Source organism: Balaenoptera acutorostrata, chromosome 6 (genome assembly GCF_949987535.1).
Source record: "Balaenoptera acutorostrata chromosome 6, mBalAcu1.1, whole genome shotgun sequence".
Classification (NCBI taxonomy): Eukaryota; Metazoa; Chordata; class Mammalia; order Artiodactyla; family Balaenopteridae; genus Balaenoptera; species Balaenoptera acutorostrata.
In genome coordinates, this window is record NC_080069.1 from 7481046 (window position 1) to 7500277 (window position 19232).

Consider the following 19232-nt stretch of genomic DNA (forward strand, 5'->3'; position numbering starts at 1 on the left):
TAAGAGAAGTATGAAGTCACAATTAACTGTTAGAAGATATATATATATATGTGTGTGTGTGTGTGTGTGTATATTTTTTTTTCTTTTTTTTTTTTACTTAATGTAAGTGTAAGGTGGTGAATTCTAAAATATATAAACAGCCTGACTGGAATCTTGAAAAACTAAAAGCCAATCTTTGATATTCTCTAGGCTATTCTCTTTCTTCTTGAGAACTCTAAAATTCTGCTATTTTCTTTTGCTGTTAACAGCAACATGAATCTGGGGAATATCTTTTCCCTTGAGATAAATTCTGTCATGCTTTATTGACTCAAATCCATTGGAGGAGGGAAAACGCAAACGTTTTAGTATTGGGTTAATTCATCTTCCAGTAAAATGAAGCTAGAGGTACATCCATGTTGGGGAAACATGGCCCTGTAAGAAGCTGCTGCTACAGAACTGCCAGCTCCATCTGACTGTGATCTCTTTGGCTGAAATTGGAATAAATAAAAGTGGGGGGACGAATTTCTTATTTAAATTCAGCAAGGGGCAGAGTTTTTGTTTTTTAGTCTCATCTTCTAAATTTAATCATTATGTATAGAATTACAGATAATATTGGTGAAAAACAGGATGAAGGTGAAAATTCAGCATAGGCTTCAGTGACCTGAAGTTAGTAATGTCTGTTCTGATGCATTTCAGGGTCCCTTGGGAGCAGGTGCTGTACAGCACATCCTAATGATTCCAGAAAGGTGCTGAAAGGGAGCAGTATGAAGTACTGTGCTAGGAGGAGGAGTCCTCTGATGCATTTGTTTTCTCCCTAAAATAACATGTTTCTGTAGAAGAGCAATGGTCCCAGGAGAGGGGGCTACTTTAGGCTTTCCCTAGCAGCTGGGAACACGATGCCTCACACTGTATGAGCCAGACTCCAGCCCTTGCTTCTCCAATGCCTCCCATCAGGTGCAGAAAACTCTTCCTAAGGGCAGAAAGTCAGCCTGCCCTAAGCTTTACTGTCTAATCCATCAGTCATCAGATGTGTTCCTCGCCTGGTTATTAGGACATACAGAAGTGCTATTTAGTTTCCATTTTACTACTTATTTGTATGTATTCTCTTCTTCAGCATAAAGAAAGGTGAATGGATTCAGGCACCAAACTTTAATTTCAAATTTGAAAAATAGAGCACTCACTTGAAAGATATACATATAAGATATATACTCACATGATATATATATATATATTTATAAAATACATATACATATATAGAATTTATTTTATTTTAAAAAAATTTAAAATATACTAAGGTATGAAGCAATTTGGAAATAAAGTCTACTGTTTTTAAAGATAGTCTTGGGCTAGATCATAGAATTTCTTCAATGTAATCTCAAGGTATTTGGAATTTACTTCATGAACATGAAGGAGTCTTTACAGATTCTTGTTCATGAGTGTAGTAAACCAACACAACATGGTGAATGGTTGAACGGATAGCAAAAGCTTAGACATAGAGAAAACAGGAATTTATTGTAACAGTTTAGATGGGAAATACAGTGGCCCTGACCAAGGACAGTGGCAGTGGAGACAGAGTACAAGGAATGAAGTGGATACAGTTTATCAGGCAGTATATTCTACACTTCAAGCTTCTGATCCATGTCACATCAGGGCAGCAGTCTTGGAGTAGTCTTTCTACCCTCACTATTAATATATATTATACATTCAAACATTTTGTAGGGAATGAAGCTCAGAGAGGATTGTAAATCTTCTGTTGCCATTACAGAGAGCACCTGTTTCACAGTCATTGGTCAATCTGGTACTTCTCTGTGCCAAAGCAAAAAACTGTTATATCCATCTAATATACTGCTATGTTTAGCAACAGAGCAACTAACTGCTATAGCATCCATATGGCAAATTGTGCTTTAAAATTGTTCACTGCCTTAGCCATCGTTGGCCTGAAAAGCAAATGACAGTAGTCGCAGATGTTTTCAGCAGCATGTCTTCTTTTAGATGCCTCTTAAAGAAACAGAACATGGCTTTTAAGCTCAGAGATGGACAAAGGCAAAATGGCAAAGTACAATGCAAAGCCTTGGCAGTTACATTATTGTTACTCATGTTGGAGAAAAATTGTTCACCAGGCAAATCTAGAGCAAATAAACAAAGAGACAAAAAATAACCCAAGTGTTCATGAAAATGACTCTCAAAAAATTTTAATGTAATGTTGCATTAAAGCCACACCCTTTTGAAAGACATAAGAATGCAATCAAAACATTAAATTTCAAAAAAATCTGTTTAGTGATTTGTTTTTATTTTGGATAAATATATATATTTATATAGTCAGGTCATGAGGAAAGATATTATTTTTATTTTTTAATTGACAAAAGCATATTTGATTACTGTAAATCCATATTTTAGATTATTTTTTAGATACTTGAAAAAAGGTTTGAAAATTATGGCATAAAAATAGGATCCAATTTATTCTTCCCCTTCCCTTCCCTTTCCTTCTTGAAAATGTAGCCGAAAGCCATTCTCTCGGGCAGTACAAGATAGGCTTCCGCGCTGGGGATGGCTGTGGGGAGTGTGGACAACTAGAGCAGGGTGAGAAGGACATCAGCGGGGAAGGATTTCACAGCGTGGGATGTTGGAGCCTGAGTGGGGCAGCCTTGCATGGGGAGTGAGAGTCTGAACAGGACCCTGAGGAATTTGTGCAGAAGAGGGAGTGGCAGCAGACAAGGGAGATTCATTACGTATTGATCAAATCTGTAATTATATTAAGGATAATGGGAGCCTTACTGTCAAATGAGGGAGTTAAAATATGGAGACTCCGAAACTAGAATAAACCTATGGTAGTAGAGATACCAGGGAGAACTCATGGTTTTCAGTAGATAGAGAATTAAAGACATAGATGTAAATGAATATATATATGCGTGTGTGTGTATATACATATGTGTGTATATGTATGTATACTTATGCATGTATGTGTATGTATACTTATGCTCATATGTATATGTATATAGATACATTCTGGCAGACACCAACTTAGCCAGTTAATCAAAGTGAACATCATCAGTCATGGTAAAAATTAACATCGTCCACAATCTAATAAGATGCAGTTAGAACACAGCATCACTTCTGTGATATTCCTATCAAGATGCATTACCTAAATTGAATCATGAGGAAACATGAGACTAATGCAAATTGAGGAACATTCTGTTAGATAAAGCAATAATAATATCTTTTTAAATGCCAAGATCATGCCAGTCATAGGAAGAATGAGGCTCTGTTCAGACTGAAGGAGACAAAGAGAAATGACCCGTAAAACACAAGGCATGATTCTAAACCGGATTCTTTTGCTATGAAGCCATTATTTAGATAATTGATAAAATTTGAATGGGAGCCTGCAAATTAGATGGTAGCAATATATCCATGTTAATTTGCTTGTTTCAATGATTAGACTGTGGTTATCTAAGAGAATGTTCTTATTGGCATGATACACCCAAGTATTGGGGCATCAGGTCAACAACTTACTTTCAAGTGGTTTGGGGAAAAAAATAGTTTGTGCTATACTTGCAAATCTTCTGTTAGTTTGAGAATGTTTTAAAATAAAAAAAGAGAAATAAGTACTATAGAGAGAATATATTAAAAAATAATCAGGGGCGGCGTCGAGATGGCGGACTAGGAGGACGCAGAATTCGCGTCTCCGCACAACTAGGGCACCTACCAGGCACCAGTGGGGGACCACGGACACCTAAGGGGACGGGAGGAACCCCCAGCGACTGGGTAGGACTTGGGGTGTGGGGGGAGTGAGGAGGGAGGAGAAGTGGAGGCGGGACGGGACTGGTGCCCTGAGGGGCGGCTGGGGAGGGGAAGGGATCCCACGCCCGAAGGGGGAAATTGGGGGACGATTGGGAGGACAGAGGATCAAAAGGGAGCATGGCCAGGTTTCTCCTGCCCGCTTGGGCCCCCAGGAAACTGCTGAGATGGCAGGCCTGATCCTCTGCCCACCTAGGCCCCCTCCAGCTGCGTGGGTCCTAAGGGAGTGGGAGGGAGGGAAGGGGGAGCAAAAGTAAAGGCTGGACCTATGGGAACAGCACTCCTGAGGGGCGGCTGGGGGAGGGGAGGAGTTCTACACCCAGCAAGACCCACCCTTGGTTAGGGGTCCCATGGGGATGGAGGAGACCCTATGGGAGAGAGGGGCCTGAAGGAACAGATGGGAGATGGAAGAGAGGGGCGCGAAGGAACAGAAGGGAATGGGGGCCAGTGCTTTCCCTGTCCACTTAGGCACCCGGAGCTTTTTGGGCCCCCAAGCCTAATCCTCTTCCCTCGGAGCCTCCCTCCTGCCACGCAGAACCCAAGCCCCACCCCTACGCCCCCACCCAGGGCCCTACCTCTACACTTGGAGACCCCCTGTGAGACTCCCTCCAACGCGCTGGGCCTAAACCCCACCCACACACCCTCACTCAGGGCCCCACCTCCAAACTCCAGAACTCCACACTCCAGAGGCTCTCCTTCCAATGTGCTGCCTCTCCCCTTCTGCGCAGGTCCTAAGCAGAAGCCCCACCCCACGCTCAAACATCACCCCCCGAACCCGCCTAGGTGCCGCCCCACCCTAAACCCCCACCACTGCCTAAGTTCCACCCCCTACCTAAACTCCGCACCCATAGGAAAGGCTTTTTTATTTTTTTTCTTTTTTCCTCTTTTACATTGGGGCTCTGTTTTACCTTGTTGATTCATTCTTATTGATTCATTTATATTTTTATTTATCCTAATATATCTTTTATTTTTCTAATTTTATTTTATTCCTTATACTTTATTGTTCTCTCCTTTTGGCTTGTCCCCCCCAAACCCCCTTTTTTTTCCTCTTGTGGTTTTATTTTACCTTGTTGCAGTTGTTTCAATTATATTTCTGTTTTTCCTAATATATTTTTTATCTTTCTAATTTTATTTTGTTTTTTATTGTTTGATATTGTACTGCTCCTTTTTTTCTTTCTTTCTTTCTTTCTTTTTTTTTTGTGGATGTACCACACCATGCAGCTTGTGGGATCTTGGTTGCCAGGCTGGAGGTCAGGCCCGAGCTCCTGTTGTGGGAGCTCTGAGTCCAAACCACTGGACTAACAGAGAACCTCAGACACCAGGGAATATTAATCAGAGTGAGGCCTCCCAGAGGGCGTAATCTCAGCACCAAGACCCACCTTTATCCAACTGCCTGCAAACTCCAGTGCTGGATGCCTCAGGCCAAACAACCAGTAAGACAGGAATACAGCACCACCCATCAAAAAAAAAAAAATGAAATGACAAAAAAATGTTACAGACGAAGGAGCAAGGCAAAAACCTACAAGACCAAATAAATGAAGACAAAATAGGCAACCTACCTGAAAAAGAATTCAGAGTAATGATAATAAAGATAATCCAAAATCTCAGAAACAGAATAGAGAAAATACAAGAAACGTTTAACAAGGATCTAGAAGAACTAAAGTGCAAACAAACAGTGATGAACAACACAATAACTGAAGTTAAAAATACTCTAGAAGTAATCAATAGCAGAATAACTGAGGCAGAAGAACGGATAAGTGAGCTGGAAGATAAAATGGTGGAAATAACTGCCAGAGAGCAGAATAAAGAAAAAAGAATGAAAAGAATTGAGGACAGTCTCAGAGAACTCTGGAACAACATTAAATGCACCAATATTCGAATTATAGGGGTCCCAAAAGAAGAAGAGAAAAAGAAAGTGACTGAGAAAATACTTGAAGAGATTATAGTTGAAAACTTCCCTAATATGGGAAAGGAAATAGTCAATCAAGTCCAGGAAGCACAGAGACTCCCATACCAGATAAATCCAAGAAGAAAAATGCCAAGACTCATATTAGTCAAACTATCAAAAATTAAATACAAAGAAAAATATTAAAAGCAGTAAGAGAAAAGCAACAAATCACATACAAGGGAATCCCCATGAGGTTAACAGCTGATTTTTCAGCAGAAACTCTGCAAGCCAGAAGGGAGTGGCAGGACAGATTTAAAGTGAAAAAAGGAAAAAGCCTACAACCAAGATTATCCTGCCCAGCAAGGATCTCATTCATATTCCATGGAGAAATTAAAACCTTTCCAGACAAGCAAAAGTTAAGAGAATTCAGCATCACCAAACCAGCTTTACAACAAATGCTAAAGGAACTTCTCTAGACAGGAAAAGAGAGAAGGAAAAGACCTACAATAACAAACCCAAAACAATTAAGAAAATGGTAATAGGAACATACAAATTGATAATTACCTTAAATGTAAATGCATTATGCTCCAACCAAAAGACGTAGACTGGCTGAATGGATACAAACACAAGACCCGTATATATGCTGTCTACAAGAGACCCACTTCAGACCGAGGGACACATACAGACTGAAAGTGAGGGGATGGAAAAAGATAATCCATGTAAATGGAAATCAAAAGAAAGCTGGAGTAGCAATTCTCATATCAGACAAAATAGACTTTAAAATAAAGACTATTACAAGAGAAAGACGGTCCCTGCAGAATGACCAAGGGATCAATCCAAGAGGAAGATATAACAATTGTAAATATTTATGCGCCCAACATAGGAGCACTTCAATACATAAAGCAAATGCTAACAGCCATAAAAGGGGAAATCGACAGTAACACAATCATAGTAGGGGACTTTAAAACCCCACTTTCACCAATGGACAGATCATCCAAAGTGAAAATAAATAAGGAAACACAAGCTTTAAATGATACATTAAACAAGATGGACTTAATTGATGTTTATAGGACATTCCATCCAAAAACAACAGAATACAATTTCTTCTCAAGTGCTCATGAAATATTCTCCAGGATAGACTATATCTTGGATCACAAATCAAGCCTTGGTAAATTTAAGAAAATTGAAATCGTATCAAATATCTTTTCTGACCATAACGCTATGAGACTAGATAACAATTACAGGAAAAAAAACTGTAAAAAATAGAAACACATAGAGGCTAAACAATATACTCTTAAATAACCAAGAGATCACTGAAGAAATCAGAGAGGAAATAAAAAAATACCTAGAAACAAATGACAATGAAAACACGACGACCAAAAACCTATAGGATGCAGCAAAAGCAGTTCTAAGAGGGAAGATTATAGCAATACAATCCTACCTCAAGAAACAAGAAACATCTCAAATAAACAACCTAACTTTACACCTAAAGCAATTAGAGAAAGAAGAACAAAAAAACCCCAAAGTTAGCAGAAGGAAAGAAATCATAGAGATCAGATCAGAAATAAATGAAAAATGAAGGAAACAATAGCAAAGATCAATAAAACTAAAAGCTGGTTCTTGAGAAGATAAACAAAATTGATAAACCCTTAGCCAGACTCATCAAGAAAAAAAGGGAGAAGACTCAAATCAACAGAATTAGAAATGAAAAAGGAGAAGTAACAACTGACACTGCAGAAATACAAAGGATCACGAGAGAATACCACAAGCAAATATATGCCAATAAAATGGACAACCTGGAAGAAATGGACAAATTCATAGAAAAGCACAACCTTCTAAGACTGAACCAGGATGAAACAGAAAATATAAACAGACCAATCACAAGCACTGAAATTGAAACTGTGATTAAAAATCTTCCAACAAACAAAAGCCCAGCACCAGAGGGCTTCACTGGTGAATTCTATCAAACATTTAGAGAAGAGCTAACACTTATCTTTCTCAAACTCTTCCAAAATATAACAGAGGGAGGAACACTCCCAAACTCACTCTACGAGGCCACCATCACCCTGATACCAAAACCAGACAAAGATGTCACAAAGAAAGAAAACAAGGCCAATATCACTGATGAACAGAGATGCAAAACTACTCAACAAAATACTAGAAAACGGAATCCAACAGCACATTAAAAGGATCATACACCATGATCAAGTGGGTTTATCCCAGTAATGCAAGGATTCTTCAATATACACAAATCAATCATGTGATACACCATATTAACCAACTGAAGGAGAAAAACCATATGATCATCTCAATAGATGCAGAAAAAGCTTTTGACACAATTCAGCATCCATTATAAAAACTCTCCAGAAAGTAGGCACAGAGGGAACATACCTCAACATAATAAAGGTCATATATGACAAACCCACAGACAACATCATTCTCAATGGTGAAAAACTGAAACCGTCTCCTCTGAGATCAGGAACAAGACAAGGTTGCCCACTCTCACCACTATTATTCAACATAGTTTTGGAAGTTTTAGCCACAGCAATCAGAGAAGAAAAAGAAATAAAAGGAATACAAATCACAAAAGAAGTAAAACTGTCACTGTTTGCAGATGACATGATACTATACATAGAGAATCCTAAAGATGCTACCAGAAAACTACTAGAGCTCATCAATGAATTTGGTAAAGTAACAGGATACAAAATTAATGCACAGAAAATTCTTGCATTCCTATATACTAATGATGAAAAATCTGAAAGAGAAATTAAGGAAACACTCTCATTTACCATTGCAACAAAAAGTATAAAATACCCAGGAATAAACCTACCTAAGGAGACAAAAGAACTGTATGCAGAGAACTATAAGACAATGATGAAAGAAATTGAAGATGATAGAAACAGATGGAAAGATATACCATGTTCTTGGATTGGAAGAATCAACATTGTGAAAATGACTATACTACCTAAAGCAATCTACGGATTCAGTACAATCCCTATCAAACTACCAATGGCATTTTTCACAGAACTGGAACAAAAAATTTCACAATTTGTTGGAAACACAAAAGACCCCGAATAGCCAAAGCAATCTTGAGAAAGAAAAACGGAGCTGGAGGAATTAGGCTCCCGGACTTCAGACTATACTACAAAGCTACAGTAATCAAGACAGTATGGTACTGGCACAAAAACAGAAATATAGATGAATGGAACAGGATAGAAAGCCCAGAGATAAACCCACGCACATATGGTCACCTTCTCTTTGATAAAGGAGGCAAGAGTATACAATGGAGAAAAGACAGCCTCTTCAATAATTGGTGGGTAAAACTGGACATCTATATGTAAAACAATGAAATTAGAACACTTCCTAACACCATACACAAAAATATTCTCGAAATGGATTAAAGACCTAAATGTAAGGCCAGACACTATAAAACTCTTAGAGGAAAATATAGGCAGAACACTCTATGACATAAATCATAGCAAGATCTTTTTTGACCCACCTCCTAAAGAAATGGAAATAAAAACAAAAATAAACAAATGGGACCTAATGAAACTTAAAAGCTCTTGCACAGCAAAGGAAACCATAAACAAGACGAAAAGACAACCCTCAGATTGGGAGAATATATTTGCAAGTGAAGCAACTGACAAAGGATTAATCTCCACAATTTACATGCAGCTCAGGCAGCTCAATATCAAAAAAACAAACAACCCAATCCAAAACTGGGCAGAAGACCTAAATAGACATTTCTCCAAAGAAGATATACAGATTGCCAACAAACACATGAAAGGATGCTCAACATCACTAATCATTAGAGAAATGCAAATCAAAACTACAATGAGGTATCACCTCACACCAGTCTGAAGAAAAGGGAACCCTCTTGCACTGTTGGTGGGAATGTAAATTGATACAGCCACTATGGAGAACAGTATGGAGGTTCCTTAAAAAACTAAAAATAGAACTACCACATGACCCAGCAATCCCGCTACTGGGCATATACCCTGAGAAAACCATAATTCAAAAAGAGTCATATACCACAATGTTCATTGCAGAACTATTTTCAATAGCCAGGACATGGAAGCAACCTAAGTGCCCATCAACATAGGAATGGATAAAGGAGATGTGGCACATATATACAATGGAATATTATTCATCCATAAAAAGAAGCGAAACTGAGTTATTTGTAGTGAAGTGGATGGACTTAGAGTCTGTCATACAGAGTGAAGTAAGTCAGAAAGAGAAAAACAAATGCTGTATGCTAACACACATATATGGAATGTAAAAAAAAAAAAAGGTTCTAATGAACCTAGGGGCAGGACAGGAATAAAGATGCAGACATAGAGAATGGACTTGAGGACATGGGGAGGGGGAAGGGTAAGCTAGGATGAAGTGAGAGAGTAGCATTGACATATACACACTACCAAATGTAAAATAGATAGCTAGTGGGAAGCAGCCACATAGCACAGGGAGATCAGCTCCGTGCTTTGTGACCACCTAGAGGGATGGGATAGGGAGTGGGGGAGGGAGACGCAAGAGGGAGGGGATATGGGGTTATATGTATGCATATAGCTGATTCACTTTGTTATACAGCAGAAACTAACACAACATTGTAAAGCAATTATACTCCAGTAAAGATGTTTAAAAAAAATAATCAAACAAAATCTAAAAATATAGGGTGTAGAATTTAAATCTGTGAACATTTCAGGTGTTCATCTACAGTTTTAGAAAGCCTTATTTTTTTTTTTGAAGTTTTCAACTTTATTTTATTTTTTTAACATCTTTATTGGAGTATAATTGCTTTACAATGGTGTGTTAGTTTCTGCTTTATAACAAAGTGAATCAGTTATACATATACATATGTCCCCATATCTCTTCCCTCTTGCGTCTCCCTCCCTCCCACCCACCCTCCCTCTCCTACCCCTGTAGGTGGTTACAAAGCACCGAGCTGATCTCCCTGTGCTATGCAGCTGCTTCCCACTAGCTATCTATTTTATGTTTGGTAGTGTATATATGTCCATGCCACTCTCTCACTTTATCCCAGCTTACCCTTCCCCCTCCCCGTATCCTCAAGTCCATTCTCTAGCAGGTCTGCATCTTTATTCCCATCTTGCCCCTAGGTTCTTCATGACCATTTTTTTTTTTTTTTAGATTCCATATATATGTGTTAGCATATGGTATTTGTTTTTCTCTTTCTGACTTACTTCACTGTTTATGACAGACTCTAGGTCCATCCACCTCACTACAAATAACTCAATTTAGAGAAAGGCTTATTTTTGAAGAGATTTTTCTTGTTAAAATGACCTTGTATTACATAAAAATGAAAATAGAAAATACAGTTTTTTCAAAAAATAACTGTGAATTTTATTCAAGAAGTGTAGTGTCTGGATGGATAGGAATAATTAAAATGGATAAAGAAGATTCTAACACTTTCCCTGAAAAAAAATATGGGCAGAAATGAGTAATAGGTACACATTCCATTCTGGGGATAGAATGAGTTATAGCAGAAGAGACTGTATGAAAATTGGATTTGTGATGGGGGAGAAAAGGATTAATATAGAGGAATATTACAGATGAAAAGACAGAAACCACAGAGACATAGTGAAGGCAAACAATGTTATTTCTAGATAAAAAGAATGGTCATTGGAGACAGAATGAAAAAGCCTAAGGAAAATGCAATAAATATATAGGAGGAATACACAAACAGGTGATTGCTGACAGAGTACTTTCTGCCTGAATCCAAATTAGTTTTAAGGTTATCAAAGACCAACTGAGGGCCTAAACGGTAGAGTCAAAGGAAAGAAACAAAATCTAGAAAAAGCTGGTAGATAGTCTAGTGAAATAATATTTTATTGTCTATGGATGTACTTTTATTTTCTATTCCATTGCTTTTTTTCTGTTAAACTGGTTTCCAGTTTCAAATGATTCCTAGACACTTCTATTTCAAGATGGAGGATCGAGCATAGTTTTCTTCTCTCCAAATGCATAAAAATTATATTATTTAATAAAACTGAGACTAGATATATCACACCAAAGAGAATGAGAGGAAAGTCAGAATTGGTTTAATCACATAAAACATAGAAGGCAGGAGAAAATGGCTGACAGACAAAACAGAGAAAAGTCTAAAATAAATGATGATTAGAACTGCATGGAGAAGGAAGCTAAGTGCTAAGAGGCACGAAGTTCAGGGTCATCAACCACAGGAAAGGACGTGGGGAGTTAGATGGGGCAGCAGGGGAGGCCATGGACGCCTGACGCAGGAAGCTCCCTGCTCCCCCATTCATAGTCCCCTAGAGCCGGGATGGCCTGGAGTTTCCATGGGTTTGAAGGATGCACATAACTTTTTTTTTTTTTCCTTTTGCAAACATAGCTTATTAAGGTGATTGGAAATAATATGATTCTGTAAGCAATGCTGACTTTTTAAATGTTTTCTTTTTCCAGCTTTATTGAGATATAAAAGGCATACAACATTGTGTAAGTTAAAGATGTACAACGTGTTGATTTGACACACTTGCATACTGCAATAAGATGATGACTTTAGCATTAGCTAACACCTCCATTGTCACATAATTACTGTTTCTTTTTTGTGGTGAGAACTTTTAAGTCTATAATACAGTACTGTTAACTATAATCTCAAGGCTATACATTAGATTCCCAGAATTTATTCAACTTCTAACTCTCTGCAAAAAAAAAAAAAAAGACTGGGGAAAACAGGGTTCCTGCCAGTACCTCAAAACAAAAGTCATCACTATTCTGGCATTTGGAGAACCCCAGACCAAAGCCTCGCCACTCAACACTCACCTAAAGCAAAGCTGTGCCCAGGGCACTACCATCTCTGTCAGATTTCCTTTCCCAGAGAGAGAAACAGCAGAAAATTATCTCTCTCCATACACAGCAGACAAAACATGTATCAGCACCCAGGCAAATCAACTCAGCCCTTCCTCAACTACAAAGCATTTCCATCATATGCAAGAAAACTAATGGCTTAAAGAGAGTGAACAAGATGAATAAACATAATTATTCCTGCAGGAAAAAAAGAGAAATTATTGGGCAGAAAAGAAAAAATAGAAGAGGTAGAATGCAAGAATGGAGGCATCCAAGTAGCAGTCTAGTTAGTGCAAAGAACTTTCATAGCGCCTTCTTTGTAAAAGGCCTGGAAAGTCATCAAAGAGATTAAACAGATGCTCACTGGAAGTAACCAATTTTCCTTTTGGAGTGTTTGCCTCAAAGAAGTAGAATTGTGCTGAAGGTCTGCTGAGGCTATTCATCTCTAATATTTTTGGACAATTTAATTTTTACCCAATTCAGGTACACGATTTTTACTTTTTTACTATTATCATAAAACAACAAACAGATAAACATACAAAACAGCACCCGCCTAGCAATGTGCAACACAACCTTCCTGTAGTTTGTGTGGCTTATGCCTGGTACTGCAGTGTTTTCTCTCAAACAAACAGGATTTTTAAAAGGTGTACTTATTTTAGAGAAATGATACAGAATAGTACAAATGAGTATCATAATTTTGTTTAAAGAAAAATGTCTACATCTAGAGTTTTTCAAAGTTAGCAGTATATAAAAGAGCAAATACAAAGTTACATTTTAATAAAGTCATTTTATAGTTTTTTAATAATTGTTCTTCTCTATGGTATGGAAGATAAATTTTGTTTTAATATAAATGTACTTGTGAAAACAATCACAAATTTAAAATCAGTATTCCAAAAATAAATTTTATAATAATGTGTTTGAGACTGAAATAATTATCAATAATATTATTGTTAAATGTTGATAATTTGAAAGGTGAAAATGCTGTCACATTATTATTATAATTTGCACTTCATTGATTGTTAATTAGGTTGAATATTCTTATTTATCCTCTGCAAACTGTCTGAGAATGTCTCTACTAAGATTTTTTGTTTTCCTCTTATGAAATTTATAAATTCCTGAAAGGTCTAACATACAGGTTTTTCTCAATAATTTTATATTTTAAAAATATTTTCCTATTGTCTGATCAGTTATCTAGGTATTTTCTAGGTTTTTTTTTTTTTTTTCATTAAGATTTTAATCCATGTCCAGTGGTCAGGACTCCGCGCTTCCACTGCAGGGACATGGGTTCCATCCCTGGTCGGGGAACTAAGGCCCCGCGTGCTGCGTGGCGCAGCAAAAAGGAAAAAATTTTTTTAATCCATGAAGAAGTGAATACTAAATCATTTAAGTTATTGTAATATATTGTCACATCTGTTTGGCAAATTTCTGTTCCTATTCTTTTTTTTAAATATATATTTAATTTTGCTCATTTATTTTTTCAAAAAAACTTAGACTAGTGGAATATCACATTATTGAGTCATGCCCCTAAAGTCTCACAGTATTAATTCCTGGTTTTTGACAAATTGGAAGGGAAAGCATATATAATACCCACTTTAAATTAGTTCATTTGATTCAGTAGGCACATTTCTTAAAAGAAAAAGAAAATAGACAAGGGAATAGAGGGGAAGGTGGTAGGGTGATGATCGAAATAGGTGAAGGAGATTAAAAGGTATGAACTTCCAGCTGTAAAATAAGTCAACGGCGATGTAATGTACAGCATAGGGAATAGTCAACAATGTTGGAACAACTTTGTATGGTGACAGATGGTACCTAAACTCATTGCGATCATCATCTCATAATGTATAAAAATATCAAATCATGAGGTTGTACACAAACTAATGTAATGTCGTATGGTCCAAAGAAGACTAATTCTGAGAGCTATTAACATGAGAATATATTTCTTCTTTCAAGACATATCTTTGACCAATATAGTGCTTGGAGGATTATTGGAAATAAGCTTCAGAATTTGGGGGGAAATCAATTTGAAAATTTATCTTGTTTAATCATCTGTCATACAGAGTGAAGTCAGAAAGAGAAAAACAAATACCGTATGTTAACACATATATATGGAATCTAAAAAAAAAAAAAGGTTCTGACAAACCTAGGGGCAGGACAGGAATAAAGACACAGATGTAGAGAATGGACTTGAGGACATGGGGAGGGGGAAAGGTAAGCTGGGATGAAGTGAGAGAGTGGCATGAACTTATATACACTACCAAATGTAAAACAGATAGCTAGTGGGAAGCAGCCACATAGCACAGGGAGATCAGCTCGGTGCTTTGTGACCACCTAGAGGGGTGGGATAGGGAGGGTGGGAGGGAGACGCAAGAGGGAGGGGATATGGGGATATATGTATATGTATAGCTGATTAACTCTGTTATAGAGCAGAAACTAGCACACCATTGTAAAGCAATCATACTCCAATAAAGATGTTAAAAAATAATAAAAAATAAAGCACATGTCATATATTGTAGTAAGCAAAACAATTACCTTTAAAATTGGGTCTGATTCTTGCATCATACCCCGACGTCCTTCCCATTAATTTATCCAGAAAGTCAGAAGGTGACATTGGGGCACTTCGAGACCTTGCACTATCTGTTTCCTTTGTTGCAACCAAACTGCAAATGAGAAAAAATAATACAGATTTTACCCAAAAAAAAAGCCTTCCTAACAGTTGTTACCTAGAAATATAAAATAAAAATGCTAAGCAAAAATACAATAAAACCAAAAAATACAGTTTGAAAACAATAAAACCAAAAAAAAGGTTTATCTACTGTATAGTGAATATTATCATAGCAACAGCTAGGTATTTATAGATTTACAGTCAGAATTTATAATTTTTCACATGTATTCAGTGGTGACAATATTTAAGTCTGGAAACAAAGCTACTCCAAATTATTAGGCTTTCAAAATTTATATTTATCCAAATTTGATTTCTGATTGCAATTTTTAGCTAAAATTATCCTAAGTTGTTCAGACGTAAGAAAATATGAAAGTTCAGCTGTGAAATACAATTCTTATTGCTTTTATAGAGGAAAGGAACATCACCTTCAAGTTTTGAGAATTGTTCTCAACAGTAATAAAACTTCGGTCCTACAGATTAAACAACAATGTTCTTTTCTTCAATTAGAGTGAGTGCTTCCTATATTAGTAACATACTCAGTTAAATTCATTCTGCTTTCACTTTGTGTCATTCATATACAGTACATTTTGTTCAGACCTAAAATTTGTGCATGGAGTTTGAGAAATTACCCTAAATGTGGTCTGTGAGGTCAGCTATTATTGGATGAGAACCTGTGTCCAGGAAGGTTAAAGGGTTATTGTATTTTTTTCATTCAAACATTTTCCTTTTTCTGCAGCTGCTCATCCGAGAAGCCCACAAACGACTGAACCCCCGACCAGCCCCTCATTTACCTAGGTTGGTCCCCAGAAGGTCTAGGCCTACTTGCTAATATCAAATGATCCTTTTTATCCACAGAGTTTGCTCAGAAAAGTGAAGCAGGCTTTCTGAACACACATCTGTTTGAAATGTTTATATTCAACCTGATGTTACTTCCTGGAGATTGTCAGTCATCACGTCCTCCCAGCTCTGTCACTCAACTTAGAGCATCGCCAAACCCTGAACCTTTGTGGTCACTCTCAGCATTATCAAGTTATTAAATTCCTCCTGCCAGAATGTTTAATAGAAAGGGAAAATAAACCTTAGAGCCATCACCATTAAATCGTCTACCACACACATATATTCAGTAATTCATAATCACAACGGTAAAATCCAATATCAATGGTAATGTGAGAACAGTATTTCTGAAAGTATAGTATCACAGTTAACAGCACCTATTAACTCTTGCCCTGTTCTAGAGGATATATCTAGTTCTGGACATTCTAAATCACTTATCTTCTCAATAACTTTCATTCTGTCTTTCTTGCTTTCTCTCTAAACAGAAGCTTCTTCTCTCCCTATTCTTCTGGTTCCATATTACTTTGTAAGCCTTTATCTCTGATTATTACTGGTCAGTTGAACTCCTTGCCATGCTGATCCCTGGAAAGTTTATTCTAATGTCATCATCATCATCATCATCATCATGAAAGAGAAAACAACCCTACTCTCCTCTCAGTAACTCCAGAACTTTCTTCTACCATCTGGTTTTAAGTAGCTTTTACCTGCCCTCTTAAGCAGCATTTGTCCACTTTCCATGGCCCAAGAAGAGCAGGCAGAAGAAGGCATTGTCAGAGCTCTCCCAGCTACATATTACTACTTCTAAACTATTCCCTGTATTTCCTTTGCAAAATCCTTCCTTTCAGTTGTCAGAAAATAAACTTGTACGTTCTTTTACCAACAAATAAACCAACTCACCTGGATCTGAACCAGTAATACTCTGTCTCTCTACTTTTAAAAAAAATTATAGTTAACTATGTACGCTGAATTGGCATTCCCTCACATTTTGCACTGAATGGGGGAGATTATCGTAGGTTATCCAGGTCAGCCCTATATGCAGTGACGTGTATCCTTAGAAGAGAGAGGCAGAGGTATACTTGATGGCAGGCAGAAGAGGGAAGGCAGTGTGGCCGAGAAGCAGAGATTAGAGTGATGTGGCCATAGCCCAGGAATGCCAGCGGTCAACAGAGGCTGGAAGAGGAAGGGACAGAGTCTCCCCTAGAACCTCCGTGGGAGCGTGGTCCTCCTCACATCTTGTTTTGGGCCCAGTGAACTGATTTCAGACTTCTGGCATCCAGAACTCTGAGAAAATAAATTTCTACTGTTTTATGCCACCCAGTTTGTAGTAAATTGTTACAACAGTCAGAGGAAACTAAAAGAAGCCTTCCCGTGAATTTTTCGTTTTAGTTACTCTACCGTTCAAATCCAAAATTTCTCTGCTGTTCTTTCTGTAATTTCTTTCTCTCTGTTGGTATTTTGTATTTGGTGAGATATTATTGTCATACTGTCTTTCCAGTTCTTTGGGCATGGTTTCTTTTAGCTCTTTGAATGTATTTAAAATAGCTGATTTACGGTCTTTGGCTAGTAATTGACTTTTCTGAACTAATTCTGTAAATTCTATATTATTTATCGTATATGACTATGCGATATCTTTTCACTTAGCTTAGAGATCAGCTAATAATTGGACAGGGATTTTTAAAAATTCCCAGGACCAATAAATCTCACAGTATTTTCTGGGGGTCCTGAGTTCATGGGGTTTTGCTTCAACTTTGAGTCAGGCAGTTGACAAATCTGCCTTAGCCTTTACCTCCTATTTGCACAGGGCCCAAAGGCCACCAGAGTTGAGAATTCAGGGTCTCCCTGGGTTTTTCCTGAGCATGCATACAGCCCTGGGTGTATTCATTTGCCAGGACTCTCTTAACAAAGTACCACTGACTGGGTGGTTTAAACAACAGAAATTAATTTTCTCACAATTCTGGAGGCTAGGAATCCAAGATCAAGGTGTTGGCAGGGCTAGTTTCCTCTGAGGGCCTCCATCCTTGCTTGTAGGTGGCCGTCTTCTCTCTGTGTCTTCACAAGGTCCTTCCTCTTTGTGTGTCTGTGTCCTAATCTCTTCCTAGAAGGACACCAGTCATATTAGATTAGGGTCCACCAATATGACTCCATTATATCTTAATTATCTACAAATAAAGTCATGTTCTGAGGTATTGGGAGTTAGAACTTCAACATGTGAAATTTTGGAAGGATGCAGTTCAGCCCACCATACTGAATGCTCACAGCCTTGTACATAATGTGTGGACTTCTAGATGCCCAAGAATATGTGGAGCTTTTCTAAACCCCTATGAACATATCATTCTGTTGCTTTTTCTTTTAAGATTCATGGTTAGTCTGTTGTTTGCACCCACTGTTCTCTACTGCCTCAGGTACTCATGAAGTTAAAAAATTGACAAACATCTCCAGGAAAGGGTGAGCTCCAAGTTAGTTCAAATAAAAGTCTTGCGAGTGGGGTATCCCAGAAAACCTCCAGACAGGTCAAATAATGACAATTTTCCAAGAATATGGTTTTAAAGGAATTCAAACTCCATTCTGTCCCCCCTGGTAGCTGCCAGGCTGCTGTCTTTACTGTTATTGCAGGCTATTGGCTTACAATGCTACCGTGGAGCTCGAGACAGGGGGATGGGAATAGGGCAAGTTATAACACCAGAAATCCCACTGTTCTTACCAAGATTCAGCTGTTTTTCTTGATTAAGCTAATTCGTGGATTACTGCACGTCTCTGATTAATTACCAGAGTTCTGAACAAGTTGATCCTCACTTTTTTTGACAGTTTTCTCACTGCTTTTACGGAGGAGGGAATTTACAGAGGTCGGTATTCCACTAATTTTGCTATCACTGATCTGACAATGTGTTCCTAGATTTCTTTTTATATTTGTTTTTATTGTATTTGTGTTTTAAAGAGCCACACTCCTCGCAGCTCCATCCATCTTTCTCTCTGGATAATTGTAGTCACTCCCGTGGTAACAGCTAACTCCCATAACACTATTTTGTAAGACTCTAAAAAAAAATCTTTTCTCATAAGTAATGTAAAGATTTGCTTTTAAAAGAAAAGATACAGAGTTTACCTTCTGGGTTTCCCCATAACGAATAGTCAACACTTGTAATTGACTAAATATCAGTAAATATTCTATTAAGAGACATTCTTTTGATGTGATACTTAAAAATTAATAAAATCCCTAATATAATTTGATTAATGAGCTTTGAGAAGAATACATGAAAT

The 19232-nt window shown here is 37.6% G+C and overlaps 1 protein-coding gene across 2 annotated transcripts in view; it reads right to left on the reverse strand.

Moving 5' to 3' along the window:
• Positions 1–19232, reverse strand: part of GLRA3 (glycine receptor alpha 3) — a 192761-nt gene that overhangs the window by 141532 nt on the left and 31997 nt on the right. For both annotated transcript variants that reach the window (XM_007192677.2, XM_028169206.1), the window contains exon 2: positions 15011–15138. In XM_007192677.2, the coding sequence (XP_007192739.2) occupies positions 15011–15138 (128 nt within the window). The remainder of the gene's footprint in view (positions 1–15010; positions 15139–19232) is intronic.